Genomic DNA, 12,553 nt, shown 5'->3' with positions numbered 1-12,553 from the left:
CACTTGCCATACTATCTGAAACATTGCACATGATTAAAGGGTTAAATTCTCTTGCACAGATGGACGAACGCAAAATATGCTTGATGCTAGCTCTGCGATATATGCGAAGTTCACCAAACACCACTTTTGAATAAGAAACAATATCAAGTCTATAAACTCCACGAATCACACTAAGCGTATCGGTGAGAACACTCGTTAAAACGGCATACACACACCCGAACCTGACTGCACATCACATATTTGACATTATTGATACTGCTTTAAATCGCAATGCAACGGACTGGTCTATAGGACATAAATTAAGCCTTAAAATAAAGGGGTTATTGGGCTGTTTACACTGTCATATACAATAAAGAGCCTGCACAGAGACAGGAAACAGAAATTAAAGCAAAAACCTTAAAGGAGAAGTTCACTTTTAAAAAAACTTTTGCTGATAATTTACTCACCCCCATGTCATCCAAGATGTCCATGTCTTTCTTTCTTCAGTCGAAAAGAAATTAAGGTTTTTGATGAAAACATTCCAGGATTTTTTCACATATTATGGATTCCATTGGGACCCAAACGGTTCAAGGTCCAAATGACAGTTTCATTGCCGCTTCAAAGGGCTTTAAACGATACCAGACGATGAATAAGGGTCTTATCTAGCGAAACGATCGGTCATTTCAAAAATAAAATAAAAAGTTGACGTTTTATAAGCACAAATGTTCGGCTTGCTCTGTTCTGTGATGCGCGTTCGTGACGTCACGTAATACGCAATTACGTTGAAAAGGTCACGCTTGAAAAATTGAAGAAAATGTTCTTTTTGGCTTTTTAATATTAAAACACTCAGGATGCGCACACGAAATGGGCATTTTAAACGATAAACTGACACAAATACATTTGAAAATGTTTATATGGTCCTCCTTCCGCACATTTGTAAACACATCAAACTTGACCTTTTCAACGTAATTGCGTATTACGTGACGTCACGAACGCGCATCACAGAACAGAGCAAGGCGAACATTTGTGCTTATAAAACGTCAACTTTTTATTTTATTTTTGAAATGACCGATCGTTTCGCTAGATAAGACCCTTATTCATCGTCTGGTATCGTTTAAAGCCCTTTGAAGCGGCAATGAAACTGTCATTTGGACCTTGAACCGTTTGGGTCCCAATGGAATCCATAATATGTGGAAAAATCCTGGAATGTTTTCATCAAAAACCTTAATTTCTTTTCGACTGAAGAAAGAAAGACATGGACATCTTGGATGACATGGGGGTGAGTAAATTATCAGCAAAAGTTTTTTCAAAAGTGAACTTCTCCTTTAACACTGACGGTGGAGTTGCGCTCATGAGTAGAACAGCTGTGGACACATTTTTTTTTTTTGAGCGGCTGCGGATGAATTCTTTCTATGCACACACAATATGACGTCACGTCTCACATGACATATGTTTTAAAAAATATAATTTAACATGTAAATAGATAGCCCACTTAAAGTGTTTATTACAAATAAATGACTAAATGCTTACAATTACATTTACAATCCTGTGAAAACAATTCCTGTGCCCGTCCACATTCGTCTCCTACGACGACACAACGTTTCGTCGGGCCGTAATTAGAAATTACGGCCCTTTGCAGATGCGCGCCGGGGTTTCTCTCGTCATTAAACCGCAGAGACGTAGCCTAATGCATCAGAAAATCCGATCTGCCTGTTTACATGACAGTCGCATTGGCACATATCTGATTTATTTCCACATATGAATGAGGACTGAAACCGATCTTGAAATATCCAAATGCATGCTTTTTTTTTCCTGTTTACACGGTCATAGAACACATCCGATCTGTAAAATTGTGTTTAAACTGTCAATGAAATGAGACCCAATTCCCAATTCTGTGACATGAGCAAAAAAAAAAATCGGAATTGGGTCTCATTTCATTGACAGTTTAAACGAGGCCTTAGAGGACGAAATGTTCTCTTTCTGCCTAATATATATAATATAATAATATAATAATATATCCCACCCACTAACAGGTGCCGCGATGAAGAGATAATCAGTGTTATTCACTTCACCTGTCAGTGGTCATAATGTTATGCCTGATCGTTGTGTGTGTATATATATCTTGGTGATGGGCCTTTTCAGGGTCAGATGAAGTTAAGGATGAAATTCTTATCAATTAAAGGATGAACAATCTATTAGAATATTTAAAATGTTAAATAGTGTTCAATAAAGCTTATTTCACACCACAAGTGATGAGAAAAATAAAGGAAAATCGTCCTTTCACACTAAGATGAATATGCATTTTTGGGGGGTTTTCATTATTGCTGATCATCTTGACTGGGCTTACAGTCAGTTCTAAAGCATCAACACAAGATGACCGTTACCGGTTTGAATCTTGACTCTGTGCAGTCTGGAGGTGAACTGGTCGTTGACAGTGAACACGTGGCCGCTCTCGATCTCTTTCGACTTGGGTTCTTTAGTGAGGACTCGCTGTGTGGGCTTTCCACAGGCCAGAGACTGCAGTGCCCGCACCAGCTCTCTCTCTGGGATATCAGTCTCTTGCTGAATCTCCTGCCAAAAGAGGAAAACACAACAGGGACATGAGAATAGGGATATGGGGAAAGTATGGTGATGCCCTTACTTCAGGCATTTTTTTATTATTTTCCTCTTTATCTCTGTGAAGCTGCTTTGAAGCAATCTGTACTGTATAAAGCGCTGTATAAATAAAGGTGACTTGACTTGAGGGTACAGGCTGGTTACTAAGTGCAATGGATGATTTTTTCAAGTTGTTTAAAAAGTTTCATCTGAATCTCCAAAAATTCAAAGGTTTTGAGGGTGAATACAAAGTTTCTTTGACCTCCTCCCATCTCATACTAGAGGTTTACTTTGAAACAGAGCATGATTTAAACGAAAGATTGCAGTGTCGAAGCTGACACACCTGTAGGAGGTGTGTTCGGAAATCTGGCTGCACTCGGGTCTGCACTTTTTCAGAAAGTAAATTAACATGTGATGATGTTTTAGCTGATGAGATCAATAAATCAAAAAAAAAAAAAACATGTAGGGGATGAAAGTGGAGATGATTTACCTTGAATACGAGTGAGATTACCCGTGCAGTGTAATCATGCACAGTGCATGCAAACAGAGTGCTGTCGCATTAAATAATTAATTTAAATGTTAGTACATAGTAGTTAAAGACACTTTATACAAAGAAATGCCATTCAAAATACACATTTGTACTGTTATCGCGAGACAGGCAATTTTAATGGTCTGACAGAGTCCAAAACAGGAGAAAACACAACATGAGGAACACTCCTGTCACCTGAGGATTTCAATGCAGAGCACAGTGGAGTTCATAATGCACTGACACACCAATAAAAAAAGGAAAAGGTAGATACGCCTCAGCGGTTTCTAACTTTAGACCGTTCCAAAACAGGAGAATACAGCCGGACTCAACATGAAGGGCCTAACACGCACCAAGTGTTGTAACCATGACATTGTGCTCGTGTGAAACCAAGCACTACTTTCCATACTTCAAAGCATTGTTGCACGAATGAGAATCTAATGTGGAACATGATGTAACTGACAGAATCATCAATGGAGTGAAAACAATAATGACCCAAGCTGAAAGAGATTGGATCGCAAGTTTCCCGGACTTGTATACAACTCCTCACAACACTGCGGTCATGAGCACCATGGGGAGCAGCATGAGCAAACTGCTGAAAAATCTAGATTCAAAACATAGTTGAACTGTTGTCATCTGAAACACAGCATGTGGTGGAAATGACAAAGCAGACTCAATCATGGCCAGGCTGATCACATGAGCCGAATGTTGGGCAGCCTTAGGCCACGTGTCCACCAAAGCGTTTTTAGCCTAGCTGTGGGCTCTCATAATTTAGGCCGCACTGACTCTGCATGGTTCAAGTGACCCAATTCCGTTTTCTTCCGGATCGGATATGACCCATGAACATGTTAAGCACAAAAAAGCGCATGGATTCCGATATTCTCAGATCGGTTTCAGGCCTCATTCATATGTGGAAATAAATCTGATATGAATTGGATATGTGCATTTGCGCCTACCGTGTAAGCAGACAGATTTGGTATTCCCATCAATGTGAGTCGCACGTAATTGAAAAAAAAGTGACTTTTTGAAATATTCCGCGGTACAGATATATCTCCTCCTGAGACCCAGAAAAAAAAAAGTTTTTTGAATTTAGTTTAATGTCATCACATTGTTTAGAGCATAAACAACAAATGGTAAAAAAAAAAAACATTTTTCAAAAAAAGTTGTTTAAAAAATAAAATGACATGAAATGATATGTATAGGCAAAAACAATGGGATTTTTTTTTCAATCACCAATAAATTTTGGGGTTTCAGGATTTTAAACAAAATTTGTATAACGATAATTCTCAACTATGTTATGAAAGATATAACGGAATGAATTGATACACCATTTTACTTTATGCAATATGTGGGTAAAATGGCCATAAATTAATATTCCCATTCAATGCAATGTATCTATACACTGTATCTAATTTGCACATTAATGTGTTCTTGGAGCAACATTTTATGAAAAAAGAAGTGTAATAATTGGAGTAATAATTAGCAACATTTTAATAATAATATCTAATATTTCATAGGAATATTGATGTATAATTTATTTCCATATTCACTTGTTGTCTCTCCCAAAATGCCTGATAAACACGATTTAAGTCCCGAGGTCCTCTACAGTGGACATGTATGAATTCAACGCCCTGTTCTGTAACAGAAAGTCATTTTTTGATTTGAAACCCCATAACATTTTCCTGAGATGTTGGTTTATGAAATACAATTTGAAAAGTAGTCCGATTTAAATTATAATTACAATATATTATCATATTTCCTACATTTGATCACTAAATTAATGTCAGACATTTTTAAAGACCAAGGATAATTTGTTTTCATGGTGAAGCCTTTTGATACATTTGGTATCTCTGAAAAGTCCTGAATGTGCTCTTTACAGGACACCCAGGTTGTGACATGGACATGTATGATGTCAGAGAAATTCACTAAAATATAATGTTCACTACAGTGGATAAAAGTCTATTCCTGGGTCCCAGGAGGATCTACAAAAAATTAAACATCTCTAGTTGACTAGCAGAGTATTTATTTTGTCCGTTTGTGTTAAATAAGTGGCGATCTGCCACTGAAATGTGTTTCTTTTGAAATCATCCTGAGTGCTCGTTGCCGCTGTTATCAGTGACGGCGGCTCGTGCACAGACACACGCTTCAGTCCCGTTGTTGAGACTATTCTGAAGGGGGTGGGCTGGAATCCACTGCTGCTTCAATGTATATGAAATGAGTGATTATAATCAAGGTATTAATCAATATATTTCCTTCTAAATATCAAATGAGTTGAATGACTTCTCAGGAGATTTTACTTTGTTATTATAGAAGTTACCAATTTGATTACTGAAATGTCCTTTTCATGTATTCTCTAATGTCAGTATTTGATATCTGACTGCAGTAACAGTGCTTGCTCATTTAGCCCGGCTTCCAGAAATGAAATAGGGACTTGTTTTGTGTTTGAGAAAGGTCTTCAATGTGTTAAAACATATAGGAGTCATTGAAGCCAATAGTTTAAGGGACAATTTCTTTGTTAAAGCCTTACATTTACATTTATTCATTTAGCTGACGCTTTTATCCAAAGCGACTTACAATTGCTATATATGTCAGAGGTCGCACGCCTCTGGAGCAACTAGGGGTTAAGTGTCTTGCTCAGGGACACATTGGTGTCTCGATACCCCTTTTCCACCAAGGCAGAGTTGGTGCTGGTTCGGAGCCAGAGCCTAGTTTCAAATCGGTTCTTTGTTTTTCCACCGCCAAAGCACCAGCTCCGAACCAGTAAAACTGGTTCTTAAGTAGCACCAAATCATTGCAGGGTCTAGAACGGAGCCAAGAAAGAACCGCTTGCGTCAGAGGCTGGGGGTGGGGTTACCGTGGCCAACAAGACTGAAGAGAAACTTGTGACCGCCATTTTTAAATAGCAGCTAGTCGAGCTAATAGCAGCTCGATTATAATATCCTATAATAACTGTAAGTTACGGCGAGCTGCACGAACGCGTTGGATTCGCCGTGTTTGGATGCCGATTTATTTTCGCAAACCCATGAGCATCCATAGTAACGCAACGTCTATTATTGTTGATGCCTTGTTCGAGATGCATCGGAGCAGCATGGACCGATCAGAGCTGCGGGAGTGTTTGGAGATCATACGACTCCTTGTGCTTTTTGATCGCTTTGATTTCATGTGCTGATCGTTCTGCATCTCGAACAAGTCTGGTGTGTTTGTGTTTGGCGCTGCCGCATAGCGTTGCTGGGCAACATGATACGTATGCAGTGACATAAGATATAGCTCTGTTGTGGCTCTCTGGCCGGTGGAAACGCAAACCGGTTCTTAGTAAGCTCGTCAGTCGAACCAACTCCGAACTGGCAATAGATCTGGCTCTGAACCAGCACCCGGTTCTTGTTGGTGGAAAAGGGGTAACAGTGGATTCGAACCCGGGTCTCTCACACCAAAGGCATTTGTCTTATCCATTGCACCACCACCACCCTTACTTTCCAGTTAGACTAAAGTGTAGCTCTCCTTGAGAAAGAACGCATTATCTTGATGTTTTGAGAGGACTCTCCTGTTCATAGTTAGAGCCTGGCCAAATCCAACCTTGGAAAAGCTGTGTGTCGGTGTGTGTGTTAGTCTTCTTGGTTACAGGTTAAGGAACCACTGGCATTGTTGGAGATTGACTGAGTTGTTGTTCTGGAAATGCTGACGCCCAGCAACCCAAATCTGCGACCTGGAAGGTCACGACGTGCCTAACTTCAGGGTCTGAGTGTCAGCTGCATAATCTATGGAGATATGCTTCAGTCTATCTGTAAATCTGTGGAAAATTACTATGTTTGTCTTTTTCTTAGCCAATCAGAAACTGCAACCTGAAGCAAGGACGTAGCTTAGACCTTGGTGTAGGGTAAAACTGCTGTGTGTGTGTGTGTGTGTGTGTGTGTGGTGTAAGGTATAACTGCTGTGTGTGTGTGTGTGTGTAGAAGGGTATAAGTGCTGTGATCTTTGTAACTGTAAGCGGGGCGGCCTACGAACTCCTGTGTGAGTCTTGAAGCCGACTTCTGCTGATGAAACTGCAAACTATCTTCAGTAAGTAACTTCAAACTATCTTGGGGCAGTCATGGCCTAGTGGTTAGGGAGTTGAACTGGTAACCCAAAGGTTGCTGGTTCGATTCCAGAGCCGGTGGGAAATGACTGAGGTGCCCTTGAGCAAGGCACCTAACCCCTAATCGCTCCCCGGGCGCCACACAAAGGCTGCCCGCTGCTCTGGGTGTGTGTATCCACGTTTGCAGTGTATGTGTGTGTTAACTACTCACTACTCTGCTCCTAATGTGTTTGCATTAACTTGGATGGGTTAAATGCAGAGGTCAAATTCCAAGTATGGGTTACCATACTTGGCCGTCACGTGTCACTTTCTTTCACTTTCTTCTTCTTTCTAAAACTTTTCTTCAATTTATTATAATTCTGACTCTGGGTCTTCTATCTGGTCCTTGGGTCCTAAACCGTTACCCCCTAACAATTCGTTCCAGTGAAATCACAAAATAAAATGCACACAAACATGTCCCTGCTCTTGATATACAATCTCTGATGAACACATTTGGTTTTAATAAAAAATAAAATAAAATAAAAAACACATACGAGGGCAAAGTCGAAACTCTAACATGCTTAACAAATGTTCTACCACGAGGCCATTAGTACACACTAACTTTTATAGCGGATCTGTGTACATTATCACTGTCTTGAAGAATTTGTACTATATAATGATTTTGATACAAAGATGAAACTATTGCATTGAAAATGTTTCTATGAATTCCATGTCAATAAATTAAACTCAATGTACTATTGAAATTGATTTCTTGATATCATAATGTTATTTTTTGTTTGTTTCGCCAAGTATAGTGTTAATGCAGATATCAGATATGGGTCACTTTTAAAAGAAGATTGGGTTGTCAAAAAAAATGATCTGGATATAGTAAAAAAATCTGAATTGGGCATCAAGACCTGCAGTGTAAATGCAGCCTTTTTCACCTTCATGTTGCTCCAAACCTCTATTATTATCATATTATCTATTATTATATTAACCTCTCTCTGTTATCCTTCAGAAAAACACCTTCAGAGTGCCTGTGCTCTCACTGCTGTACTCCAGCAAGAGGTGTTTTGACATGAAAATGCAGTAAGCAATTGCAATATAATAATACTTCCTTTTTCCCTACAAGCAATGTAAGTATTTTTTCCTGATTTCCATCACACTGGTTTGTGTTCGGTTTCAATAATACTTAATAGCTCACACATAAATTACGAATTTGGTTAAGAATACTATGTTACAGGTACTGAGACTTTTTGTCTGACTTTATCATTACTGATTTGATCATTTTAAGGTCTGTGTTGCATTATTTAGGCTTATAGATGAGCAAGCACTTTTTGTGCTCAACTATTCTGTGTGGTGAATCATGCATTGGTAGCATTCTTTATTCTTGAGTCCCCAACTTCTGATTTCAACCAACGTCCCCGAAGCAAACTAAAAACCACTAAAGAAAAAGTTTTTTTCTTTACTGTACAAATGAAGCCTTCCTCTGCATGAATGCAAGTTCTACTTTTACTACTTTTCATACTTTTTTACATACATTTGCTGAGAAATTACCTTCACAAACTTTACAAAACGTGTCATGAGTGCAGTACCTCAAACGTGGATTTCTCTCGGTTGTTGAAAAGCATGAGGATTGTCATCTGGAATGTGGAAACCTGCAGAATGTGTTTCCTAGTATTAGAGCCTGTAACCTGAGCCCCACCAACCATATCTGAGCCATCCTCCTGCAGGGAGATGCAAATGGGGCTGGGAGTTAGAAAGTTAAGATCTGTAAGTTCTTTGACTGTCTGTGATTGTTTGTTAGTGGTGTATGAACCTTTTTTATTGGCCCATGAAAGGTGGCATTGAGGTCTGCTGAACCCATGTGATGCTGCAATGTGAGCTGCCTACCACTGTGCTTGGCCAAATAAAACCTGCAATGAAAGAGTCAAGAGTCGCTGTGAACACACACAAAACCCCACGATTGACTTTGAAAATGAGAGTTCTTCACAAATGAGCTTCCTAAAAAGGTAAACTACAAAAAGGAACTAAACTATTGCAAAATACAATAATAAACACCTTCTAAAGACCTCGAAAGCATGTCTTGGTGAAGGGGGGATGTTACATTTGGGAGTTGCGGACTGTGTTGGCCAGTACCCTGTCGTCAGAACTCTCACTGTGAGGTCAACACCACCTAAAGACACCTGAGAAGAAACAAACACATTTCAAACAGTCCATTCAAATCACTACACATTCTAATGGTAATGGCATCTGTGCATTATGCCTTTAAGTGACAGCAGCCTAATATTCCAGCTGCTGTCGGTGTGTTTAATCAAACAAAAAAAGACAAACAATCACTCACTGCTCTTGACTGAATAATTTTTGTAACTTTAAATAGGGATTAATTTAAGATTTAATTTATACAGTAAAGACTATGCAGTTTAATATGTTATATTTGATCACTTTATTCAATTTCTCTTCCTGAACACTACTGTTAGACCTGCCTGAAAAACTGAATCGCACTGATTATTTCATTGGTATCTTTGTTCTATTGCTTGTAATTTGATTATTTGGTCTTATTTTATCATTGACTGTTTTCTTGTCTTTAATAATATTTAAAATGTATATTAGTTAGGCTAGTAATTATTTGCTGTGGTATCTAAATTGGAATAGAGAATTAATCTCAAATCAATATCTCTTATCCCCATAATTATTTATGTGGAAAAAGGCAGTGGTATGACTGTAACCTTAAATGTCCACCTAGTTTGAACTCGCCACTTGCTATCAACTGCTTTCTCTGTGGTAGCCTTGCGTTTAAAGACCTAATAAAATATTTAAACTCAAGTCAATATTTCGGGTCTAATTATTTACTTATGTGGCAAGTAGCCGTGTAATAAGCGGGATAATGTACATCCAGCCGGTTGTTATCGCAGAATAAACCCCTTCAGAGTGATGCAAAACCCCTCTGCTTCGGGGTCCTGATCACCCTGTCAGGGTTTATTCTGCGATAACAACCAGCTGGATGTACATTATCCGTGGCGTATAACACTGCTCAGGTTTTTCCAACTTCTTTTTACACCAAAGCGAAAAACAAAACAGAACTTTCCTGCGAGTATGTCAGGGCCTTTACTGAGAACGTGTCGGTTTCAGGATAAATGTCTTGATGTGTCCAAACACATTTTACATAACTTCTAAATATTGCAATTAATTAAAAAAGTGTAACACAAATGTGGGTGTGTAACAATGGTTTTATAATGTTTGAGCAATGTGTTATGATTTGTGGAAGAAACAAATCATGAACTGCCAACTCTACACAAACAAAAGTGAGAAAAAAAAAAATCTCTCTTTTTTTTTTATTGTGAACGCAACAAGGCATTCAGGTTCTAGATAATAGATAGATCAATTGATAAAGATGGGTTGTGCAATTTGTGCGGATGCCACAATGACATTTACAGCCAGTATAATATGCAGTTGCATCCCTGAACCACTTAATTTCAGCACCTGCCATTTAATTATTTTCACTAGCATGAGAGACCCAGCGCATCTGCGCATGAGAGAGAGAGAGAGAGAGAGAGAGAGAGAGAGAAAAGGGGGTAAATCTCTCTTGAGCATGAACAGAAGAGAGAAATGAGGGCTGTCAAGCGTGGGAATAAGTATTAAAAAGAGAATAAATAACGAATAACTTATGTATGTGCACGACCTATTGAAATGCATAGTGTTTTGAATTATTAAAAGTAAATTTCAAAAGAAATTCTGTTGCAAATATGAAATAATGATGTCACAATATGAACAAAGCATACTAATCCATATTTTAGAAATAAAGGCTACCACTCTTAATGCTGCCATGCAGAGTAATCCACCTTTCCAATCATTTTTATTTTATGGCAAGGAGAATATAATCGTGAAAATGCGCTTTGACACATTTGTCTGTGTCATAACTTGTCATAAGCCTATATGGTTATAGCACAGTCAACAGGAGTAAATGCATTTGCCGCTGAAACGGCAGCCGTAACCGCGACTTATTCTGGTTGAGTACCATTTGTATCTCACCCCTGTTGACGTAAGGTGCTGCCGAAACTCATCCATGGTTGTGTTTGAGATGCTCATGTCCCTGAACATGCCTTCCAGTTTAGATGTGAACTGACAGCCACACTCCGTCTGTGGAACGAGAGACAAATCAAATAAGACGTATACAGTATTATAATGCACACTGACCTTCTACTCTGTTCAGCAGCAGATCTTGCCTTTAGCTTTGAGATCATGTTTTTTTCGGAGTCATCAGACACACTCTTGTTGGTGAGGAGTCTTCTGGCCAGGTGCTGCTTGTAGTAGCGCTCAAACACATCCTTCTCCTGCATAAACCTGAACAGCACCATTGCTTTATCCAAGATAGACTCCACCTCCTGCTCTGTCAGCTGAAGGAGGGACAAACAACAGACATACACCTTAAATTAAGTACTATTAATATCCACACAAAAAACTGATTACTCATTAGTCCAATCCCGCTCCCAGAGTTCATCTTCAATCCTAATTAAACACACCTGGAACAGGATTGGAATCCCCTGCCTTAAATGGTGTAAGGAAAACAGCATTCACATTTACACAGTGTCATATCACTGTTTTCAGCAAAAAGCTGGAAGGTGTCCACTAATCAAGTGACTAGAGAAAATGACTCACTCCTTTCACTCCTTTTTTCAGCTTATCGTCAATGAAGAGCGAGAGATACTCAGGTGAACGAGAGTTCAGGTTCAAGAAATACTCAAAGTCCCCAGCAATGGTCTGCTTGAATAAACGGTCGTTGTTGAAAGACTCTTGCAAGAAGCGATCAAACCGTGACTTCAGATCGAGAAGGCCCTACAGAAAGGAAGCAGAAAGAAAGAGGGAGGTTTTGACATAAATCTTTTGTGTTCTTCTAGTTAGGTATGGCTCTATTTCTTATCTTGGTACCTGGATGTAGTCAACAGGGTTCTTGCCTTCTCCTTCCTCAGACACCAGAGCTTTGCCCTGCTCCCTCAGATATGAGCTCATACACTCGCACATGGTCTTCAGGCCATTTGGCACCCTACTGAACAACTTGTACATGCAGGCCAGATCTGTGCACACACACACACGAATATTCTCTTAATACTCTCATAGAAAGATCCCAAACCAAAGTCAATTTCCTATTAATTTTCTATTTAATGTTCTTTTAATATGTAATTCATGCTCATTAAATGTTTCATTTTGAACTTGGGAACAAAATGTAATCTTTAATTCATCAAATTCTTTTATCCCAAGCAAGGGGTCATGCCATGATCAACATTTCTTGATTTGTGGACACCGCAAGGTGGAAAAATGACATAAGCGGACCCCAGGAAAAATCTCCTGATCCATTTTTCAAGTCTCAAGAAATGATCATTCTGAAGTTTGAGTGCACAACC

The 12,553-nt window shown here is 39.0% G+C and overlaps 1 protein-coding gene across 1 annotated transcript in view; it reads right to left on the bottom strand.

Moving 5' to 3' along the window:
* Positions 1 to 12,553, bottom strand: part of cul3b (cullin 3b) — a 28,338-nt gene that overhangs the window by 2,516 nt on the left and 13,269 nt on the right. The window contains exons 7-14 of the mRNA XM_082180632.1: positions 12,081 to 12,226; positions 11,811 to 11,987; positions 11,378 to 11,548; positions 11,184 to 11,291; positions 9,213 to 9,337; positions 8,971 to 9,067; positions 8,747 to 8,878; positions 2,364 to 2,550 (exon numbers count right to left, since the gene is read on the bottom strand). Coding sequence (XP_082036758.1) covers positions 2,364 to 2,550; positions 8,747 to 8,878; positions 8,971 to 9,067; positions 9,213 to 9,337; positions 11,184 to 11,291; positions 11,378 to 11,548; positions 11,811 to 11,987; positions 12,081 to 12,226 — 1,143 coding nt within the window. The remainder of the gene's footprint in view (positions 1 to 2,363; positions 2,551 to 8,746; positions 8,879 to 8,970; positions 9,068 to 9,212; positions 9,338 to 11,183; positions 11,292 to 11,377; positions 11,549 to 11,810; positions 11,988 to 12,080; positions 12,227 to 12,553) is intronic.

This window comes from Leuciscus leuciscus (assembly GCF_965113295.1).
Source record: "Leuciscus leuciscus genome assembly, chromosome: 9".
Lineage (NCBI taxonomy): Eukaryota > Metazoa > Chordata > Actinopteri > Cypriniformes > Leuciscidae > Leuciscus > Leuciscus leuciscus.
This window is presented reverse-complemented; position numbering and strand designations above follow the sequence as displayed.